Raw genomic sequence first — 22,550 nt, forward strand, 5'->3', positions numbered from 1 at the left:
CTAATTCACTCAGCAAGAAAGCCAACAGATCCTTCCACAACCAAGCAAGCAAATGGAATGATTTCACTCACGTCCAGAGACTGCAGTCTTAGTCCTCCCACACCAAGAGAAATCCCCTCAAAAGCTGACCATTCACTGTCCTCTGTCAGCATTAAAGCACCTTGCCTTATAACAATAACCCTAGTGCTAATCCATTTAAAGGAGATTGGTCAAATCATGTGGCTCATTTCACTTTCAAAAAAGTAGTCCTCCCTTGATTTTGTTTTTGTACATGTTTGTTTCCTCTTTACTAATACCTACTCTATTGTCTCAAATTTTTTGAGCAGTAGTTTCAGCCACAGAACTTTTGGACCAGAGCCACCCGATGTTCTAAATACTGAGCCTTCATTGTCTTCCATTTATAGACACAAGTACACTAAGACATTTTCATCAACTTTATGTGAATTGTTTTATTGAAGAACCTACAGGCTTGCGATGTGGTTGATTTCCTAGATGATGTGCATGCTGTAGCCATTTATTACTCATTTAAAAAAAAAAAAAAAAAGATTTGCAAAGCCTCACAGGCTCCTCAAAGTGACATTTTTGTGTGTGGTTGCCCAGGTGGATGGTTACCAAGGCTACCTGACATGGCTGAGCGGTGCTTTGCCTCTGATTTGTCAGGTTCAGCTTGACAAATCGATTCTTTTTAATACTGAATGATTTTCTACAATACCATGTTGGTTTTTTCCCAGGATTAATTTTCAGCTACAGTAATAAGTTAAGAGCAAAAATATGCATATAGTTTTATAAAGAAACCAAAGGCAATAGGAAAATCCAAGCCCATTTTTTCCAGCATCTAATCAGGTACAGCTGTGCACACTGTACAAACCAGTGCCAAAAAGCTTGTGAAGGCAGTTGGAGAGGGGTGCTTAGAAACCACCACTGAGCTGAGGGAGTTGTTCAGCATATTCAGTAGCAAAAGTTGACTCCTCATCCTCCTGAACTCAGGTGACTGGAAAAACAAGTCAAGGGAGCTAGAGAAGAACAGTTCCCAGGTTTCTACAGGTCAGCCTTTGAGACGCTGCTTATCACTCTCCTTGTGACTCAGGTACTGCAGCCCCAGTATTGCTGGATCGATGCTCCCTGCACCACAGACGTTGCTTTCATGGAGCCCAGCGCTGCCCCAGCACAGAGGGACATACAGGACAAGGGGACCATTGGAAAAGTTGCATTACTGACAGGCTCTCCCCTTAGTCCAGTTTTTTGGATGTGATAAAACAGTTGGTTTCAAGGTGGAAGTTGAGGAACAGAAAAAAACAAAGGGGCAATAAGCAGCCTTCAGAATGCAAATGCTCTCTAAATTTGAGGTCATAACTTATAGTTAACAACCAAGCATCACTAAGTTCATTATGACCCATTCTATGCTGGGTAACAGTGGATCCCACTATGAATCACTTCCTGAAGAGAGCAGGACCAGAGAAATCACCCAGGCTGTCTCTGCTCACCATTCAAAATTTTGGCATGGGGCAGTCTGCAGAGACCTCAGTCTCAGCTTCCAGTAAACAGCACAAAATAGGCACCAAGGGACAGTCTTGAACTGTGACTTTGCAATTCAGGTCACCTGCAAATGAAAATATTCTCCATTCTCTCTATTTACTTCACTATCCTCAGCTTCTTATCTTTGATCACTTCACAAAATATGATGAAACTTTGCCATGGAAATTAAAAAAGCAACTGAATTGATCAACTAATCCAGATACAAAACTGAAAATGATTACTGTTTTTGAACTTCATTTATTCTTTCTCAGAGGAAGAATGCATTTACTCAAATCTTCAAGTTTGCCGTGATAATGGAAAAACAGATTTGCCTCTATAGCCTGTTATGATACTTCATGGTGTAGAACCTCATTACACAAATATCTACTGTTTTTCATGACTGGTATGCCTTCAAGGCCAAAGAAATAAAACTTTTTGCTTTTTTAGTGCTTATGTTACATACAAGCTACTTTTCTAGTCACAGAGGTAATTTTTCCCCCAAATCAAGGGGAGTCTACAGTGTTACACCAACTGTTGAGCATGTATTTGGGCTAACTGCAGCCAAAGTAATCACTGCATTAGGGACACTCTTGGGATAAGATCTTATTTTCTATCATGATGTTCCAAAGCATAGTTGGGATGCGAGCAACATTTTTGTTCTGTCATACTACCAAACATCAAAATAAATCAGTTGTTGCTTGAATAAAATGAGAAATACCTGGGATAGGTAAGGAGCTGAGGATGAACTGCCACCTTCGAGCAGTGTCCACATGTGAGCTGCCGAGTCATTCACATTCAGGCTGCTGCTTCCCAACAGCTTCTACTCCTCCACTACAGCTTCCAGTGGAAGGCCTAAAAACTGATAGCCATGCATCTGGTTTTAGGAGCTGATTTTTTTATTATTATTATTTTTATACAGCAATTTCACTTTGATAAATTATGCTAGTGAATTACCTGTTGGCAGACCTGTCACCAAGAATTACAAAGAAGTGATGAAGTTGATATTTATGCTGCTGCACTGGAGTCCAATACACTTTTGTCCCCATTTGGGGCATATGGAAATTACATATTTATCCGCAGTCATGAAGGAGAGCAAACAAATGATTCAATAACGGTCCTTTCATTAAACACAGTCACAATAATCAGGGATTTCAGATAAAGCTTTATCTGTTTGATTTTGGGGCATGTTTTACAGCTGTTGAAATCCCCCTCTCCCTCCTGCACTCTTAAATGAACATCTTAGGATTTCTTTACTGCACCTTGCACCATAGAACAAGTCACAATAATCTTACTTATATTGTCTGCAAAGGCAGACCTCTCATATTCTGGTCATTATATGACTACAGCCTCGTGACAGAAAATAACTTGTATTCTTTGCTTCTGTGTGCATTACTTAGCATTAGGTTGTACTTACGAATATCACCTGAAACAAGTAACGTTGCCAGTGTTAAAACTACACCTGCAATGTAACACTACACCTGTAGTGTTAAAACTACACCTGCAATGTAAGTTAAATATCCTATCCATCCTTTGTTTTCTGTAGAAAAAGCTGACAGAGGCTTACCAATAAACCAAAAGGCAAAAAGCCAAAATCCAAGATGACTTCTACATGTCTGTTTATTCCCCAGTACGTAAAACTAGTGAAGTATTCTGTAAGCCCCTAATTTTCAGTTCTCACCTTCTGCTAAAGCAGTTTCTCCTCACAGAAATTTAATTCCTTTTCCTTTGAGGGATAAGAGCACATCCCATATTTTCCTTTGAGGGACTATTCCTCCCAAAGCCAGTTAAAAATTAACAACCCACCCGCAAGACTGTTTATGCCAAGATTTCTTTAAAATCTGTGACCTGGCATGGCAGCTTAAAAGCATACTCATTTTAAAAAAAGCTCACGAGGAGGAAAACTTCAAAATGCATTTTGTTCAAGTACATCAAAGGAACACTTAGCTAATCAAGTCTCCGTTACAGTCCTGAGTATAGCCTCACTCCATCTCAATCAGTAGTTTTTCTAAGCTCAGTTACATGCTTTAGCAGCTTTGATTACAGGAATAGCTTGGATTTCTACAAGACAAGCAAAGTTTGTATATTTAACAAGATGCAGCAGAAATGCAAGTGAACTGACCTTCCAACGGGCTCCGTTTGATTCTAGTAGTAAGGAGCAACTCCAGTCATCAGGGAGATCCAGGAGTAAACAGCCCCTCTTGCAAAAGAAAGGCCTTGTTTTTCATTAGTTATTTTACAGTGTTAGTATTTTATTTCTTAAATTTCCAGTGAAGTGTTTGTTTCTGAAAAAAATCAAACTTCCACAAACAGGAAGCTCTTAGCACCTCCGATCAAGGGATAAACATAATCAACCTTATTAAACCAACAAACCAAGTTTATTTATAGAAGTCTGTACAATTGTAATGAACTATGCTAGGACACCAATGAAACAAAGCAAACAAATCTCTCCCTAATGAGCGGGAGGTGTAGTCACTCACCTTTACATGCACTTAAAGGAAAAAAGATTACAGCTTTCATACACAGTTCTGTAACTATTCAGAGTACTTTCTTGATGTATTATCCTCAATATAAGAGAGTTGCATGATACTCTGCTGACTGTTGCTTCTCTCAAAAACAGCATTTCAGCAGCATCCAGAGACTTTGAGAGGGTAAGTGGCAGTTTGATAGTTGCAGATAAATAGGACATAGCCCATCATTCATTTCTGCATTCTTAACTCCCTACATCTCCTGTTTTGTCTCCACTAAAAGTTTCTCGCAACACTGTACAGGTCAGGTCTCAGTGATATTTTTGACAGCAGTACAGACTACTTTTGTGTTACCAAACGTAGAAGTTCACTAATACCAATGCATCAAGGGCAAGCATATTAAAAATACTGAATCTGAGTTAACATTACCTTCAGAGACCACTGTTCACTGCACCCCAGAGCTCTGAGGCATTGCCATGGGAAAACCAATTTCTGAGTTGCTTGATTTTGCAATTATTTCTGCAAAGCATTGGAGAGTGATTATTTTGAAAACTGGCTATTGCAAAATAAGTTTTGATTTTTTTTTTTATTACAAATCTTTAACATCATTGAAACTGTTGAGAAAATGAAATCATGTCAAATGCATATCTACACAGTGAATCACAATGTCTCCTATGAAGTTATCACGGTATTCCATGGATTCCATAAATCCACTCCTAAAAAAGTTAAAAGTACATATACGTGAGAGCCTACAACAACTCCAGAGAAGCTGCTAAAAAAGGCCGTCAAATAAAGCAGTCTATGATTACATATTTACAGAATAATCCATGTGTGCTGGAACTATGGACTATTCAGTAAATAAGTACTGAAATATCCCTAATTTGTTTACATGGTAGATTATAGCTGCTTCATAGGTCGATTTTCTTTTTATACACAGTTCATAGTATCAATCTGCACACAATTACATGATGTTTCTTTAAAGCTACTGTTAAAAAAGGAATAAGAGAAAGTTAAATAAGAACTAGATTAAAGTTTCATTAAGAATCCAACAAGAAAGTATCAAACACAGGTTCAGACATAACCAGTGTATGATTTCAGAAAAATAGTAATGCTCTGACACAAAAAGAGCATCAGCATTTTCCTCCTTCGGGGTCCCCCAGAAACATTCCTATCCAGTTCAGTGCTTAAGTTAGCATATTCGTACTGGCCTGAGTAGGAACAAACACGTGCTTGCACGCTTACCTGAACGAGGGCCTCTAACCTTCTAGACTTCTAATTCTCTTTTAATTTAGTTCTTAGCTCCATATATTCAGTTGTATCTTGTTTGGAAAAGCTCTTTTTAAATGTCACTTATATTTACACTTATTTTTTTTTTTTAATTATTTTTTATTTTTTTTTAAAACACCTGAGTGATAATTGAGCTGTCACTTTGTGTCCAGTCAAATATTCCATAAAGCCATACAATTCTCGTGCTAGTGTTGCACTCCACTTGTACCAGTTTAGATATTAAAAATGCACATCAGCTACCTCTCATACATTACCCACTGACCTTTCTACTGTGTCCTTCCCCTTTCACACAAAGTGATTTTATTTTTTAAATTTTTGTTTGTTTCATAGAAGCCTGGTTTAAATGGTTCACAAAGCAAGAAACAAACATGAGCTAGAGCCCAGTGAAGACACGATGACTTAACAAATGTGTAATATTGAAGGCTTGGAGAAGAAACTAAAGCCCAACCAATGAGCACCCCAGGGGCATCTCAGAAAGAGCTACTCCACTCAGTTAAAGCTGGAGACTCCAGATGTGGTACAGATGACAAGTCCCACATCAAGAGCTGTGTACCTCTCTCTCATCAATTAAGTGAAAGTAAAAAAGGGAACATGAAGTTAAACAGCTATATCAGCCAAGCCGTTTTAGTAAGAAGAATCACATTTAATGAGTTTCTTTCTTGCAATTTCAGATGCTCAAGTACAGCTGGTAGAAATTCAAAACAGCCGTAAACTGTGACAGACGGATACAAATAGTACTGCAGCTTAAAAATGATAAAAAACACCTGAAAAAAAGTCACACAACCCTCCCAAAAAAATTTACACTTTGAACCTAAGCCAGTTTTTGAAGATTCCCTTCTCCAAAGCTAGGATGAAGGAGGAAGAAGAGGAGGAAGAAAGTGCAGATGACCTTCCAGCCACAAAGGTCTCGCGCCAATGTTTATTCACTGTGCCTGTGGTGGTATGTAAGGGGAGATCACCAAGTGCTGATTCTGCGACCACCAAGAGATTCCTACGGAAATCCAGACCTCAGGCTAATACTGAACACAGAGTAGACCAACGAGCTGCATCAACAAAATAAAAAAACAAAACTCAAACTAAGAGAAATGGGAAGACCCCAAATAGCACAGATCCACATTTGTGAGGGGGCAGGAGGAAAGGGCAAGAAGGGAGGTCTATACAGTAAATAGTTGAATGGTTTATGTTACAGATGACTGGCAGTTTTAAAGAGTCTCTTCCCAGCTCCATTGCTGCTCCAACCCAGAAGGGAGAACTGAAAAGGGAGGAAGAAAAGGTAGGACATCATCATGGAGCATGCAGGATCAGAAGCAGCAGAGTGGGCATGCTCAAATAAGCCCCCGCCTCTTTTTGTAGTCCTCCAAATTCAACGATCTCCGAGGGGCACCATCTTTTGCTGGTGGAGCCTTGGAGGTGATGGCCAGCGCCTTAGATTCTGTTGGGGATAAGAGAAGAGTGAGGACTAAAATAAATGAGAACTACAGATTTTTACTTCTTGTTTTTACTGACAACTTCACCACAAAATCACATTTGGCTTCCCTGGTATGCATCAGGTTAAAAGTTAACATAGCCAGTATCTGGTTGCTTATCTTCCAAGGTAAAGCACATGCAAATTTCACTCCATTTGTTAACTTGCTTTCTGCCATGAAAAGTACTTTCATTTCTTAAGAAAACTGCTCTGCAACATATTGAAATCACAATACACACAGAGCCTTCCAGCTCAGATCTTTGATAGATCACCATCCCATAAGAATAGCAAGCACAAAAGAGACAAATAACGAGATGGAAGTAAGACTTCCTACCGATGTCTACAACACACACCTTACACACACTTTAAATAATCCCCATTCTTCCATTATGAAAGGCAACTGCACTAAACAAGATAAAAGTGTTGGCAAAAACAAAAACACCATCCATACTTAAACCTGTATCTATATTGTCTCTCTCTCATACTCTTTTCAGCCTCCTTTCTAGTTTTCAGTGTTCTTCTGTGCTTAGCCTCTATCTGCTTGCCAGCTTCCTGAAGTTTATAATTCGCATTCACACTCCTATTCTTGCCACCCTACCAAATTCTAGTCTTACATCCAGAATTCCAATCTTGATCTAGTTTGGAAAGACTCAACATCTTCTACTTTCCCTTCTTTATAAGATTTTAAATGTATGTCTAAGTACACCTTCATTCCCTTTCCCAATATTTTGGTCCCCATTAAGTTTTGCTTCAGCACTATGGGGAATACAAAAGTCAGTGAACAGCAGCTTGATTTTTGAACCTGCTGCTTTACCAATACTTGATCCACATAGTGCATACACAGATTATGGAATAGGACATTACAGATACCCAGAGCTTGTCTGGTTTCAAAAGTGACTAGACAAATTTGTAGAGTAAGTATCAGAACAGATATCAAAGCTTATTAAATACAACACATTCAGATGTTCCTCAAGGATTACAGCAGCCACAGATACTGGAAGAATATATCAGACAAACTCTTGTTACCTCATTTTCTCCCTAGGCATTTGGAGCAAGGATACAAGTATATACAGGCTTTCAGTGTAACACAATCCAGCTGCTCTTGTTTTCTCAGTGAATGTCACTAGCACACATACCTCTCCTCCTCAAAAATAAGATACTTGCAAAGAAGACAAACACAGGTCCTTTGCTCCCATTTTCAAAAGCCCACCATTGACTCTGAAAGAGTCAAGTTCTACCATAATGATCTGGGCAATCACATCCCCAAATTCAACTAGAAAACGTACCAGAACTGGGAACCTGAAGATCAATCTTTACATCAAAGTCGTGTACTTTGAAAAGATCTTCCGAGAGATCACTGGCTGATTTAGAGTTCACATCCTTATCCTTCCCTTGACCCTGGAAGAAAAATAAGTAAATTTCCAACCCTTATGTGTCTAGACAAAGGTAATGACAATACTTTTCACTCCAGCTTTCACCACAAACATATTTAGTTTAGCTTTCACAGTGCTGGAGAAACTTAAGTCTCTTTCCCTGTAGAAGAAAGAGCTGTTCTATAATAACGCTTTGCAGCATACTTATTTCTAGAGCTGAAGCATGCACATCTACTATTAGTCATAAGCTTCTAGAACAAAGCTGCGATGGTAGGAGGGAACACGAAACAGAATCAGAAAATGAAACTTGCCTTACTCATGTCCTTTGGAGCATCTGGTAGTACACCAGATCCATATTTTGCATTTAGCTGTGCAAGGATGGCAGCTTGTACAGCAGGATCTCTGGACTGCAGGGGAAAATAAAACACTGTATGTAAAGTGGTGAAAAACTATACTGCCATTTTTTGAGACAGCGCTCATATCCATTAATATAAAACCAAAAGAAGATCTAGATCAGTTAGCCCAGTCTTCAGGATCTTAGACATTTTAAGACATCGTGATACCTACGCAATGCATCTGGTACTACTAAACTAAAAATTTCCTCAGAAAGTGTTTCTTTGAGAAGATACCACATTTTTTGTTGATGTGATCTGATCCTGTGACTGGTCTTAAAACTGTCCTCAGGTAGGATTGCTTTTATCTTACAGTTCTGGCTGAAACACTCTACTAGTGACGAAATTATTAAAAGACTTTTCTTTACATGGTAATAGTTGTCTACCATAATAAATCTACTCAACAACTATGATTCTTCTTTCTAATAATTATTTATTTCAGGCCCTGCAATAAAATCTATTTCCTTGTTAATTTGTAGAGACCAACAAGATCCCACTTGACTTTTTTTTTTTTTTTTTTTTGAAGTACTGATACCAGAACTGTATACTATTTCTGAACATGCTTCAAGTCAAATCATTTAGAAGTAAGAGCTGATCACTCAACTTTGTTATCCATCATTTATACAGCTATGGATTACAATAGCAGGTTTTGCCACTACCGCAGTAGAAGTTTGTGTTAAACTACTTTATTCATCACAGGCCTGAAATGTCTAGTCTCTTCTTTCCTTTCACAGATCTTTAAAGAAAATCTCAACCAACTAGAAGCAAAACTCACACCTAAAGCAAGCTGTCTTGCCAAAGCTAACTAAATTTGTGTAATGGGTAATTCTACATATAAGAATTTGCTACAAAAATCCAAGGCAGAGTTGCACCTCCATGTACATGCTCATATCACTCATGTCTTTTATAGTTTTATGGAGGAAAAAAAAAGTATTGCTTTTTCCTTTTTGGGGCATAGTGAGACTAGGATTTCACTCAATTATATCTCACCCTGGAACCCCCTGAGCATTGATAGCATATGGCAGTTAGGAATGAATACAAATAACATTTTCCTTCCTAATCCCTGCATTACATTGGTTACCATTTTTCCACATATTGCTTCAGTTGAACTTGAATATTGCACTCACATTAGACACTATTGTGGGTTTGCACTGCCGCCTAGTAAAGGGGTCCATTTGTTGGTTTTTCATACTGTGACTTTCAGCCTGAAGAAGAAGCACATTGTTTTGCAGTTAGCTACTTGCATGGTTATAAATCCTCCCAAAGCACCACACCCATGCAAGTACTCACCAGCAATATATAATATCAAGGTTAGAGAGACAAAAATAGTAACAGCATTACAGACCAAAAAGATTGTGTAACACCCACAGTCCTACACTTCACAGAGCAAAACTGTCCTTACTGAATACAACAGAATATAGCCACCTAACTTGCAAGGTAACTGAGGCTTAAGTATTCGTTAAGAAGCTTAACTATTCTTAATAGAAGTGTCACCACAGAGAACTGACTATCTTGTCTGCTATTTCATTCTCTGAAGTCTCCTTTCCAATTTTTTTCCCCCTTACAGAACGTGCAAAGTCACTATTATAGTCAGTAATCTCCTGAGTGAGTTGATCATAAAGATAAAGCAATTAGCTTAAAACAAACAAAAAATCACATCACTTGCCTATATAAAAGGTGTTATAAGATCATTAAAAATGAGTAATTTCATCATGCAATTATCTTGCTATGCGTCATTTCATCTCTCTATGCACAGAAGTATTAATTTGCCATTATTTACCACGAGAGCCTTCTCAGACTCAACGATATTCCACTCTCTATTCCTCTGGTTGATGTAACTGCAGAAGAAAAAAAATAAGAGGGGAAAAAGAAAAAGAAAGTGGCTCATTTATCAACCTCTATAAAACAAAACGCCCATCAGTGTTTTTACATCTCTGTCCGATTACAAATTACGCTTACACAACACAATTGCTATCCCGGTTATGAGTTTTTATTTTTGACAGTTTTAACTGACACATAAAAGGAAGTGGAGGCAAAATTCACAAGTATCATGATATAAGCTTCATGAATACACTATACAAAAAAGGAAACAAAGCCTTACAGCCAGATCACTAATGATTTAACTGATTTCTCTGTGAGTGTTGGCTGATACTATTTTAGAAAGAAAATTCCCAATAACTGTTTCTTACCTGATTGCAGAAATGTTTTTTGTTCGCTGACGATCCAGGGCTTCTGCTCTTTCCTCAAGTTCATTAAGCTGATCTTGAATCTGTTTGGCCTTATCTTGGTCCCCCAAGTCTTCTGCCATGGCCTTCAACCAAACAATAATTCATTAGACACTACTCTTTACCACAGTGCCAGTCAGAGAAATGAGTGACAGACGCACAAATCAGCCAGCTAACCCTACTCCAGTTGCAAATGTTCTAACCCCATATACTAAGAATATAGTGGAGAGCTAAAATTTCCTTTCAACTTAAAGCAAACCTGGCCCCCTCATTCTGAAGAATTCCGTGAACCTTTGAAACCCCTGAAAGTAAAGACAACTTAGGAACACTAGTCTCAGCATGACTAGGACAACTCATTTAGATTAAGTTTTAATATTGCTGTTTGTCAGCCCAGGAAGAGACCGATTATTTCTTCGATTGTGAGTCGCCACTTATTTAAGCAAGTTGAAGGGTCCCCTACTAAAACATCAGACAGCCAACAACAGTAGCTTATTATGCCACCTTGTGACAACAAGAGGCAATTGCACTCCTCTGCACTGTCAAACTGTTTACAAATTCATGCAGAGTAAAAAATGACCAAACACTACAGTTAAGTCAAAGAATATAGAACTAATGATTAACAATTCTTTGTTTTTACTCTGCATGAAGCATAAGGGTCTTGAAAAAGGTCTGCACAAACAAAAACAATGCTTTATATCTTTGTCCTCAGAGATACTTAAGACTGGTTGTTTACTTGTCTTCTGGGCTTTGACTTCTCAGAACTGTTAGGTCTATGCATTCCAGGAAGTTTACACATAAAACAGTTTAGGGGCAAGTAAAACCCTTCAGTGTATTCTTTTCAACACAAATTACTGGTCATAACAAAGTAAAAACTCAGTCAACACTGAGCAAAAACAATTTAACACTAGATTTGAAGCCTAGTAACTTTTGAGTGTTACTAGTGAGTACCCTGCAAAAAAGTTAAAATTAGATCCTGAAGTAGAACTACTTAACTTCTAGTATCAGCTAGTATCGTTGGCAATTGTCCTTAATGAAGGAATGCAACAGCTTAAACTGGATTCTAAGTGTTCTGAACCCAGCAGTGAGCCTTCAGAGCCGCTTCTTAACTGCATAGTTAAAGTCGAGCTTACTGCTGACTTCTGCCAAAATCCAGATGAGCTCCAGTTCTTCTAAATCAAAGACTGCATTAAGCTTGCAGGCATCATCTCATCTCTCACCTTCTCCTTTAACAGCTGAGTTTTCTTCATAGCATAATTTGGAGGGGCTTTTCTGAACCTTTCCTTCTCTTTCACAATCTGTAAGACCAGAAGAAACAGCAAGGATATGCATGTATGAAACGTCTACTTTAATACTTAGACAGTAGAAGCAACAGATCAGTATCACCTAAGAAATGTACTTACTGCCACAGAATTTTACTCATGCTCTTTCTTTGCTGCTGTTTTTAATTTGTGAGTTGGTAATGAGTTACAGCTCCATTCCCCACACTTACAACCTATAAAAATCTGATGCTAATCACATTCGGTCAATATGAAGCAAATATCAAGCTGCAGAAACTGTGATAAATGCATCTATGACAATGCTGTTAGCTTTCCAGAACATGAGAACTAAGTTGCCACACCTGGGTTAGGAGTTGAAAGCTCTGCAACACAAGTTGTGGAGGAAGGTAACAGGGCACAAAGGATGAAGTAAAGCAGCAATCAGAACCAAACAACAGCTGGATCACCAAGCTACTCTATCCAGTTATGCAATTTAGTTTTCTCCTTAGGAAGAAGATACCACGATAATTGTGATTCGTAAGAGCTAGTGCTCTACTCCATACGTTCTTTCCACCTTTAAGCATTGCAAGAGCCTCACTACAACACACTGTTTACCTCCTCAATGTCCTGGTCATTAAACTTGTAGTTGAGGGCTTCTTTGATGGACACTTCCTTCTTGTTTATCTCATCTAGTGTAGGTAGCTGCATTCCAGCAGAGAACATCTAAATACAATAACAAGTTTAGTTTTCACTTCGAATACCCTTGGTGGAAGGCTGCTTAGAAGAAATTAAAGTCTGGCAAACTTACCGCTTCCTTCCACTTCATGAACTCACTTTCAGTAAATTCCTGATTTGAGACAAACTCCAAACGAAACACACGCTGATCACTGCCATGCCTGCAACAAGAAAAATGCAACATCCCTTTCTTATGGTACAGAGCTGTGATATTTTATCTTTAAGTAATAAATTGACCCATGAAGTCCTGAAAGAGACACTTAAGGCTACTCTTGGCTCATGTGCTATATATTCTTAACTTCAGTAAGGTCTGACAGAGTTCAGGAACCTAAGTTAGCTCTTAGTACCAAACAGTAATACAAAGGAATACTTGACAGCAAGTTTGCAGGAAACAGTTAAGCAAGTAATACACTCAGTAGTAAAGAGAAGCAGACTTAAAATCATAGAATGCGTCAGGTCGGAATGGACCTTAAAAGATCATCTAGGTCCAACCCCCCTCCCTGACAAAAAGTCCCTTCTCCGGCTTTCTTTTAGGCCCTCTTTAAGTAATCGAAGGATGCTGTAAAGTCTCCTCAAAGCCTTCTCTTCTCCAAATAAAAGAACCTCAACTCCTCCAACCTGTCTTCATAGGAGAGGTGTTCCAGCCCTTTTATCATCCTCAACTTATCTCACACCTGGACGATAAGTACCCTGTTTGGTGACCTATCACATGATTTTAGGAAACACAAAGTTATTTCATGTTTGGACCAGTAGAAATCCCCTGTAAGCAGTACTGAATTATACATTGCTGGAGCCAATCCCTGCATAATTTCTCATTCATTGGCTAATCAAGGGCCAGTAAGCCTTAGAGACTACATTCTGTGGAGCACTACCAGCTGAACTACCATACTGCTACTAACCAGTACTAAACGTAGTTGTCATGGTGTAAATTTCAATCAAAACACGAGCTCTCTCCTGAGGTAGCCTAAAAAGCTATTCTATGTCATGATGGATTTAGATAAGACTTTTTTTTTGTTACTCCACATGTGCACCCACATCTATTCTCCACATACTTATGTTTCTCCCAAATGGTTAATATCTTCTTGACCTATCTTACCAGGATGTTTTGTATTGGAACTGTTAAACCTCACGACACAATCCTTAAAAGGGCTGTAAGAACAACTGAGAAATATTATACTGTATTCAGCTTCTTCCCTACAAAGTACTATTTCTGTCGTAACACATACACCAGACCTCATCATGTCACCTTTTGAATGATGCATATTTCTAAAACCTGATTATAGCAATGGTGGTGAAAACATAGGAAAGAATATGGCAAAGTTCAATAGGCCTATATGAGCAATCATGGGTTACTAGTGCAAATAAACTGATCGGCTGTCAACACAAACACAAGTCCCTGCATGAGATTTTTTTATGATTTAATTATGCATACGTGTTAGAAAACAAGCAATAAAACCACAAAAAAAAGCATCCTAACAGTAAGAGTCATTGCACCGCCCGATTTGTTTTTTTTAGCTCTCATCTCCAAACCACCCAGGGAGCACTGAATGCTATAAGGACACTGATTCATGAACTGATGACGGTTACTTTGGTTTCTTACCGCAACTGTAGTCCTTTGTTTGTCCGGGTACCACCAAGTTGGTAAACCTTTGCGGTCTCTACCACACCAGTTATTTCAGCAACCTATATGCAAAAGAAAGGATGCAAGAGGTTTTTGTGTGTGTGTTCCTAGAACATACCTGACACATTTAAGCCTTTTCACTAGACATCAAAAACCTTATTCTTATCAACAATTCTAACTATATCAAAGAAAGCAGTACTTTTCAGTGTACATTATCAGGTACTGAATCAGCTCATCATGTATCACCTTCCAGTTGGAAGGCTCTATAAAAAGCTTGATGCATTTTTGTATCTTTTCAGTCTAACTTCTAGCCAAATGATGTGCACCTTCCTGTTTTCTTTACAGGAAACTAAACTAGGGTTAATTTAATGTTCCAAATGAAATACACCATAGCTATCCACATACTAAATGCAGCCCTTCTAGGGACCATTTTAATGCGATTTTAGACAATATTATTGCATCCTATGATTCTGCTTCATTGCTCCAACTGCACAAAAACAAAACTGTGTTCTAAATCACCTTCTATTCTGAAGCTCACTGATGTACTAGAAACCCTTTGTAAAGTGAGAACTGAGACCACACAATAACTTGGGAATATTCCCAGAAATAAGGAATGACTCTTACTCATCCTTACTTAGTCAAACAGAGTCCTGAACTCTAGTTTGCAATACAAATGAAGAGATAAGACAGCATGAACCAAAGCTGAAAGAACAGGCTTTGTTAGTGCTCCATGCTCATGGTACATACGCACATGTATATGTCTTGTCATCAATTAGTTTGATTTAAAGGTGAAAACTTGGAAACAATTTACTGGCCTCATTGGTCCCATTGATTTATTTACCTTTAATGCAGTCTCCACTCTTCCTGCACCAATTATGCTTTCTGGTTATAAACGTTTAATTTTATTTATTTATTTATTTATTTTACATTAACCACCCAAGCAACCATAGGTACCACAGTTCATACTAAGCTGCAAATACTGTATTACAGAAAAAGAACTAAATCCTTTGGAACTGAACTCACCCGATAAACAGGTTTGCTGTTGTGATTTCCAATACCAATTCGGACAAAGCAACCAGTGACTGTCTTGGCAAAGAAGGGCATATGACACCAGCGTTCCAGCTTGTGTCGTGATAACCGTACTCGGTTCAGTTCTTCAGGCAAGGACACTGGCTGGGATTTAGGAGGAATTTCTTCTTTCCTGATTTGGTAAAGTTGAGAAGGAAGAAGGATGATTATGTCTCTATTTTTTCATGAAAAAGGGGCCCTGAGCAAGATGCTGTGTAAATTCTACTTAATAAAATTACTAGTAAAAGAAGTAATTCATCACACTCTAGTTGACCATAGATATATGAATCTTGCATTAAACTTTTCTTAAGGAATACTAAGGCCTAGTGACTACGCTTGTTACCCACTGCCTCTGCTACCACAAGACAGACTCATGCACCAAGGCAGCTTATAAGCTAATGCTTTAAAATAAGTCAGCATATCTTTCTTATCTGCTAATATGCCAGGGTTCTGTAGCTGCTGAACTACAGAACTACACAAATCTGTGAACAGTGTAAATGGGGCTCAAGGCAACACCTTAGACACACTGATCTGCTCCCAATCAATTCTCTAAAGTAGTATGTACCTACATTAGGTGATTACCTGTGTTAATGAACGCACTCAATAATCACAGTCCAGCATTTACTACTTACTCTTCCTCTTCATCAGAGGATGACGATCTGGATGAGCGATCACTTTTCTCACTAGACTTGTCATCCTCTTCCTCCTCTTCATCGTCAGAGTATACTTCACTAGTTTTTAATGGCTGTTTTTTTGCAAGCAATTCAGCTGGGGAAGGGAGGAGAGAGAACAAGGAAAAGCAAGCTGTGATTTTTTTTTTTTTGATGAAAGCTTTCTTTTAGAGATGAAACCTCATTGATTAAAAAAAGTTTAGAAAGCAGCAGTACGACAGATATATCAAATGTAAAACTGACAGCTAAGTGCCACATGATTAAAGCCACTGATAGGCTAAGAATGCCATTATATATATTCAAACTGAGAAACTAAAATAATTTAAATGCATCTTAGATCTCAGTTATATTTATCTTCTGCCTCCCAACACAACTGCGTGTGCCATACAAGATAGGCATAAGAATTGAATATATACAAGTTAAAACTATCTTGATTGAACACATTTTTGTTATGATACTTTTTTCCTGTGTATAATATTTGGGGTGGACCACAATTAAAACCCAGCAGTAAAACAAAAAAGGTCATGTTAAAAGTCCATGGCAAGAAGGACAAGATGACGTGCTAGTGAAAAAATAATCAAATGTATACAAAATAGTGTAAGTACAATAAACATGGTTTGGATTATTCAGAGATTAAATAAGAGAAGCTAAGCAGCCAATTCAAACACATGAACCAGATATAACTTAGTAAGTGCCATTCAGTGGACTACTAAGAAAGTTTGCTTTGTTCTCAGACCATTCCGCACAGGGGAAAACAATATGAATAAAGAGCCAAAGGTGCCAAGTAATTTCCTAGGTGATTACATTGGTCAAAAGACCAAGGAAGATGCAGAGAAGGAGTTCATTCATCCAAGACGCAGGATTACTACATTAGCTAGGAACAGATGGTAGCACTCAAAATATTGTAATAAGGTCTCAAAAATTTATAGTTAATGCAACAAGCCTTCATACCTGTTCTGTTCTTCCTTTTCTCTCTTTCTGCTTTTAGCTCTTCCATTGCCTGAGACTTCTTGTCTAGTTTCTCATCCCGCTTTGATCGCCGCTCTTTGTTATGTGACATGACCTAAAAACACACACAGAAAGTCACTCCATATTGAACTGCAATTCATAAATTGAAACGAATTAGAACAGCTTGTTTGCAGACCTTGAAAACTTAAAATGGAAGCTAACAACAAACTCAATTTTAAAATTGTGGGGCTTTTTTGAAGTTTGTTTTTTCATAGTCTAGAAAAGGGGAAATTGATCTGAAGCGTATTTTTTTTTGTACTTTGTATCAAAAATAAACATTTATTCCTCAACATTTCTGCCACCAAGTTTTAGTCCCCAAACTCCTCCTTAAGATAATTGAAAAGGACTAGAGAAATGAAATTGAACTAATTCCGTAACTAATAAATCATGAAGAAAAATTGGATAAACGCTAGTCTCACTGACTACTACTTCTGCAAGGCCAATGTACTTCTTTTGTCTTTCCTGAAGACAAAACATCTGTTAAGAGTACTAAAATCAGAAACAATGCAAGTCTTCTAATATTTTCCATTTCTTACAGGTCTGTCAATAAAAGCAAGTAACACAGAATGCAGCTTCTATAATGAGTATAGGATGCAGTCATTTAAGTCAAGTCGTTTCTGTAAGGCACCGTAAAAGAACCCTGCACACAATGATTTTATATTTAGATCTGTATGTGTGCACATGCACTACATACTATGTATACATATATATGGATTATATGTGTGTACATATATATGCACATACATATGTGGAGCTAAGAGGTGCCCAGAGATGAGACTCATTCCACCTAATATGTGCCTGAAGGAAAATTCATCTTATCCAACCTTATTTAAGTGTTAAACACCTATTTCACTAGAAAATAATGTACGCCGAATTGCCCTCTGGAGATGTCCTCCTCTGTTGCACAGAGACAAGTGACAAATGCAAACAACTAGTTCGTTGACTGCAAGTTAGGCAAGATGAATCCCATCCTATTCTGGGAGTGTAACTGCCCAGACTTTTTAAGTTAAGGGTGGGATCTGAACTTAGAAACTCAGCTATTTGAAAGTATAGTTCAATTACACAGGCCTCAACCCACCCCCCAGCCCCCCCCCCCCCCCCAAAAAAAAGCAATCGTCCCCTTTATGCTACAGATGGAAAAACTATAGAATTACTACTTAGTATTACTTCTTATAATTACTTCCTTAGCATTTGAGCTTTGCCTTCACACATCATTTAAAAAGCTGAGAAATTTCTGGCCTGCTCTCTCAAACCTTGACTTGTAGAAAAGCCTGCATGCAAAAAAAATCAGACCACATAACAGGTCTCGTCCCAAGAACTTTAGATGTAGTCACAACTACTTCTTTGTTTTGCATTTTCCATTAAGTTATCAGTGCATTCCACAGCAGGCCAAAGATGTTAATCTCTTTAAATCAACTGAAAGGCTAAAGATAGCTCAAGCATCTAAATGAACCAAATTCTGACCTGCTTACCTTGCTGTTTGACATTAAGGGTAAAATGGCAGGGGTAAGGAGAGGCAGCATCCCATCCCCTGCTGCCAAGGGAAAAAAGAGTTTATTACTACAGGCAGTTTCATTTCCTACCTGGGATTCTTGTATCTGTGTGAGTTTTTTCTTCTCCTGCTCTTCCTCTTGCTTTTTCTTTTTCTCTTTCTTTTCTTTCTTTTTTGCCGTTTTTAGTTTCTTCTTGATTTCAAACCTATTAGCAGATATTTGAAACAAAAAGAGTACATGAGAGAACACTCCCTCCCTGAGTGAGCAAAATACCACTCAGATGCTATGTGAACAATTTATGCTGTCTTATATGGTTAGTAAACCTCAAGGAACACTTCCACTGCTAGGAATGATGGTTTTTATGCTGTTCCCCATTCCCCATCTCTATCTCCTCCCTTCCTCAAGCAAGATAATATAAAGAGAAGCTGACCACAGAAAGATGCAGGCTTACCAAAGGCGAGAGCTAACCTGAAGGGCTGGGAAGATCACGTAACAGAATCCCCAGAATCCAACCCATACTTTATCTTTGCCAGGAGAACGATCACTGCATGCTGCCTCCAACTATAAAAACATTTGGCTATTTCATGTAACTTGAATCTTAACAGCTAAAAACTTGGTTCTTTAAAACCATTATTATGCTAGCTTTTTCCTGTTTAAACTTGACCTTTCTACTGGCTTTGGTCTGAATAAGAAAAAGAAGTCATAGCGAGTACTCCTTCAGCTGCTACAGCACATTCCATCAGGCTCAGGAAGTTTCTTTCTGTGATTTAAGCACTTCCATTTCTAACTTCCCTAAACTTGTCATCCTGAAATCTCATTTTCAGCCCCTGTATTCAGAAAAATAGTGATTCCACTGGAACCGTCCTATGACAGATTCTACTGCAGCATGGATGGGATGTTGCTTTAGCGAAGTGTGCATGTGAACTAACACCAAAAAAAAAGCAGCAAACCAAACAATCAAGCACAAACAAAAACCACTTATCTTCCAGTAACTGAAATTTCAAATGTGTTATCCACATGCACATTACATGGTGCATTCCTTTCAGTCCTTTACAACTGGATTTTGTAGACAAGAAACTGAAGTGCCAGATGAGATTGTTGCCCTTTTATGCCTTAAACATGAAGCATAACACACAGGGCACAGGCATCGTACCACATACAAAGTCTGCTGTAATCCCAATAAACTGCCAGGAAGACATATATATAGGCAGCATTTTGAAAGATTCAACTTATAAAAAATGAAATTGCTGTCATTCCCAGCCTCCACTTATTTCTACCTGCCAACTCCTGTACACAGAACAGGACAAACTTGTTTAAGATTAAATCAGAAACTCAAGCTTAAATTGTTTAGCTCATTTGTATCAAGTGTTCTCCAGTGGTCATCTTAAAACCAAAATATTCTGTTACCATGGACCTACGAATGAGAATCAGAGAAGCGGTGGCCTTTTACCTGATTTAGGTCCAACCTTTCACCTATTTTAATCCCTTTGAGGAGGGCAGCAGACTAGAGAAGAAGCTGAAAGTAGTATTAGAAGCATATTTAGACAGTGCTTTAGCTATGGTTTAGACAAATGAGTAGTTAATTGTACTGGCTTGATTCACATAACAGATGTTAGTCCTCTAGGGAAATTTCTCAGCAACTAATAGAAAGAAGTCACTGAAGAGGGAAGAAATTGGGCCAGACTTGCCCCACTTTCACCAAATCTTTTGTTAGATGTATGGGGAGGAAAAAATACTACAAGGAAACTGCCTGACAGGGCAATATTATAGTAACAAATAAAACTACAACACCTATGGTAGAAATCCACAAATGACCCCTTGAATATGACGTCCAACACCACTCACTCTTCTTCCAACATCCCTCTCTTTTCTATTAGTCTTCCAACCAATTTCATATCCACTAAGAGGTAAACCCTAAAACTATTCTGTGCTTCACCACTGTCTTTTGAAAAATTGCCGAAGCTCTTATGTGCCTTACGCTTTGTCTATTTCTAAAGTATCAGCATCTGATGGCCAATACAGAAAAGACAGAAGAGAAAGCAGTCCTACTGATTCTGTTTAGACACCTAGTGTCTAAAATGGTATATACACAGCTAGAATAGTAGTTGGCAACCGCACCCATTCAACACCTAAGAAATTTCCAGAAACAGACATTTCCTAGAACATGCAGGATTTCTGTTACACACTTCTAAACTAGCCTTAAGGACAATAGATATGAAAATCTACCATGAAACATCATTTGCTTTAGCATGCTGAATGCTTGAACCCCAAACAAGAGAGCCCAGTCAGGACAGTCTCCATACAGCAAAGTCCAAATTAAGAATAAAGAAAAGATGTCTGTAGAGAAATAGAACAAGCATTCAGCTGGAGAATATTTATCCTAAAACACTGGACACTTCCATCTCAGTTTCCTATACAGCAATAACTATGAAAAACAATGCGGGGAACAGCAATTTCACATGAACACACACAAAGTTTCTTTGCTTTACAATTTGACATTATGCAAACGTTAGTCAGACTTCACTGCTTGCAGTCTGATGTGTTGCCTAGCTGTTTTCCCCATTTTTCTGCCCCTACCCCGTTAAAAAAACAACGACCAACATTTAAATAGGCCGTCTGCAAGTCACAGAAACAGAAATTTGAGTTAGAGTTCCACGTCTACTTCATAGAAATGAGAAAATACACATTTTGTACAATATGAAATACACAGAATATGTTATATATCACTGTTAGTGTTGCATTTAGTTTCAGCTGTTTAACTGAGCAGTACATTGCAAAGGATTTAATTCAGAGCTGTTTACAGTACACCCTGTACGAGGTTACTATCAAATACCGACAGACAAATTTACCTTCTCTTTAGCACTTCTCTCTTCTCTATCCGGTTAAACAGTTCCTGCTCTCTCTCCTTCTCTGTCATTTGTTCCAATCGAGCCCGGTCTTCTTCATCTCCCATAAGATCTTCTCCATAACCATCATGGAATTCCTCATCTTCAGATGAAGAATCTGAATCCGAGCTAGATGAGGAGCTGTTGCTTTCTGAGTCAGACACCTCTCCTAAAACAAAGTCACAAGACAGTGAAATTCAGCTGGGGCAAAGCCCAACCACTTCAGTGCAGCATGTTAGCAAAGGGTATTGAGAATGAATTCTGTGCTTGTCTTTCTCTATCCTAAAAGTATGCGTATCATGAAAATTAAACCTACAAAACACTTTAGTACTGAAAGACATACCTGCTACAAAAAATAATGAAACAAGTAGTTAAAAAGAAACATTAGAAAATGTTAAGTAAAAACTCTTAGTAGAACAAAAAGATTCTAGGAGCTTTTTTGTTTAGTGTTAAGGTCTGGAGGTTAGAGTTCTATGCCTACATACTTACATCACTTAGCAGTTGCTTGGACACCCATAACTTTTAAGTGCATATGTGCACCTCAAATGCCAGTACAAACCACCACCAATATTCCTTATTTTATAACAACTTGAGGAGCCAAAATTTGTCATTTGAAGACTGCAACAATATGAATTGCTACATCACAAGATGAAGTTAAAAAACACTACTCTTGTAACTGGCAAAGTCACGATGCTAGCTCCATCACGCTAAGAAGTCCTCCCCATTTATACACAGAACAGCTGAGTCCCCAACAATATTGGGTAACACCACCTTTAAACTTGATCCAAGTCCAAACACTTTGATTATCTCACCTAATCAACCGCATTACACCAAATCCCAAAAGCAAACAGATACTACAATTCTTTCCTCCACTTTCATTCAAGCCTCAGTATTTCTGGAAACTTCCCGCTTTGTAACCTTACTCTGTCAACAGCCTTGATTACATGTGCTTGTAGGTACAGGTTCAGTCACATCATGCATTGGTCTGTCTCCACTGTGCTTAATATTAATACACTTAAAGCATGTGAAGGATCTTACAGTCTTAACTTTACTTTTTAGTATCAACTGAAATCGTAACTAACCACCTGCAA

The 22,550-nt window shown here is 38.2% G+C and overlaps 1 protein-coding gene across 1 annotated transcript in view; it reads right to left on the minus strand.

Annotated features, from left to right (window-relative positions):
* Window positions 1-3,793: 3,793 nt before the first annotated feature.
* The window catches only part of RTF1 (RTF1 homolog, Paf1/RNA polymerase II complex component), a 30,743-nt gene continuing 11,986 nt past the window's right edge, over window positions 3,794-22,550 (minus strand). Inside the window, exons 4-18 of the mRNA XM_084286924.1 lie at window positions 21,424-21,628; window positions 18,665-18,779; window positions 17,025-17,136; window positions 16,035-16,170; window positions 15,358-15,535; window positions 14,314-14,396; window positions 12,787-12,874; window positions 12,594-12,701; window positions 11,940-12,017; window positions 10,687-10,808; window positions 10,278-10,335; window positions 9,625-9,702; window positions 8,417-8,512; window positions 8,019-8,130; window positions 3,794-6,699 (exon numbers count right to left, since the gene is read on the minus strand). Coding sequence (XP_084143050.1) covers window positions 6,593-6,699; window positions 8,019-8,130; window positions 8,417-8,512; window positions 9,625-9,702; window positions 10,278-10,335; window positions 10,687-10,808; window positions 11,940-12,017; window positions 12,594-12,701; window positions 12,787-12,874; window positions 14,314-14,396; window positions 15,358-15,535; window positions 16,035-16,170; window positions 17,025-17,136; window positions 18,665-18,779; window positions 21,424-21,628 — 1,676 coding nt within the window. The 3' untranslated portion in view covers window positions 3,794-6,592. The remainder of the gene's footprint in view (window positions 6,700-8,018; window positions 8,131-8,416; window positions 8,513-9,624; window positions 9,703-10,277; window positions 10,336-10,686; window positions 10,809-11,939; window positions 12,018-12,593; window positions 12,702-12,786; window positions 12,875-14,313; window positions 14,397-15,357; window positions 15,536-16,034; window positions 16,171-17,024; window positions 17,137-18,664; window positions 18,780-21,423; window positions 21,629-22,550) is intronic.

The sequence above is a fragment of the Netta rufina genome (genome assembly GCF_964035555.1).
Source record: "Netta rufina genome assembly, chromosome: 5".
In the NCBI taxonomy this organism is placed as follows: Eukaryota; Metazoa; Chordata; class Aves; order Anseriformes; family Anatidae; genus Netta; species Netta rufina.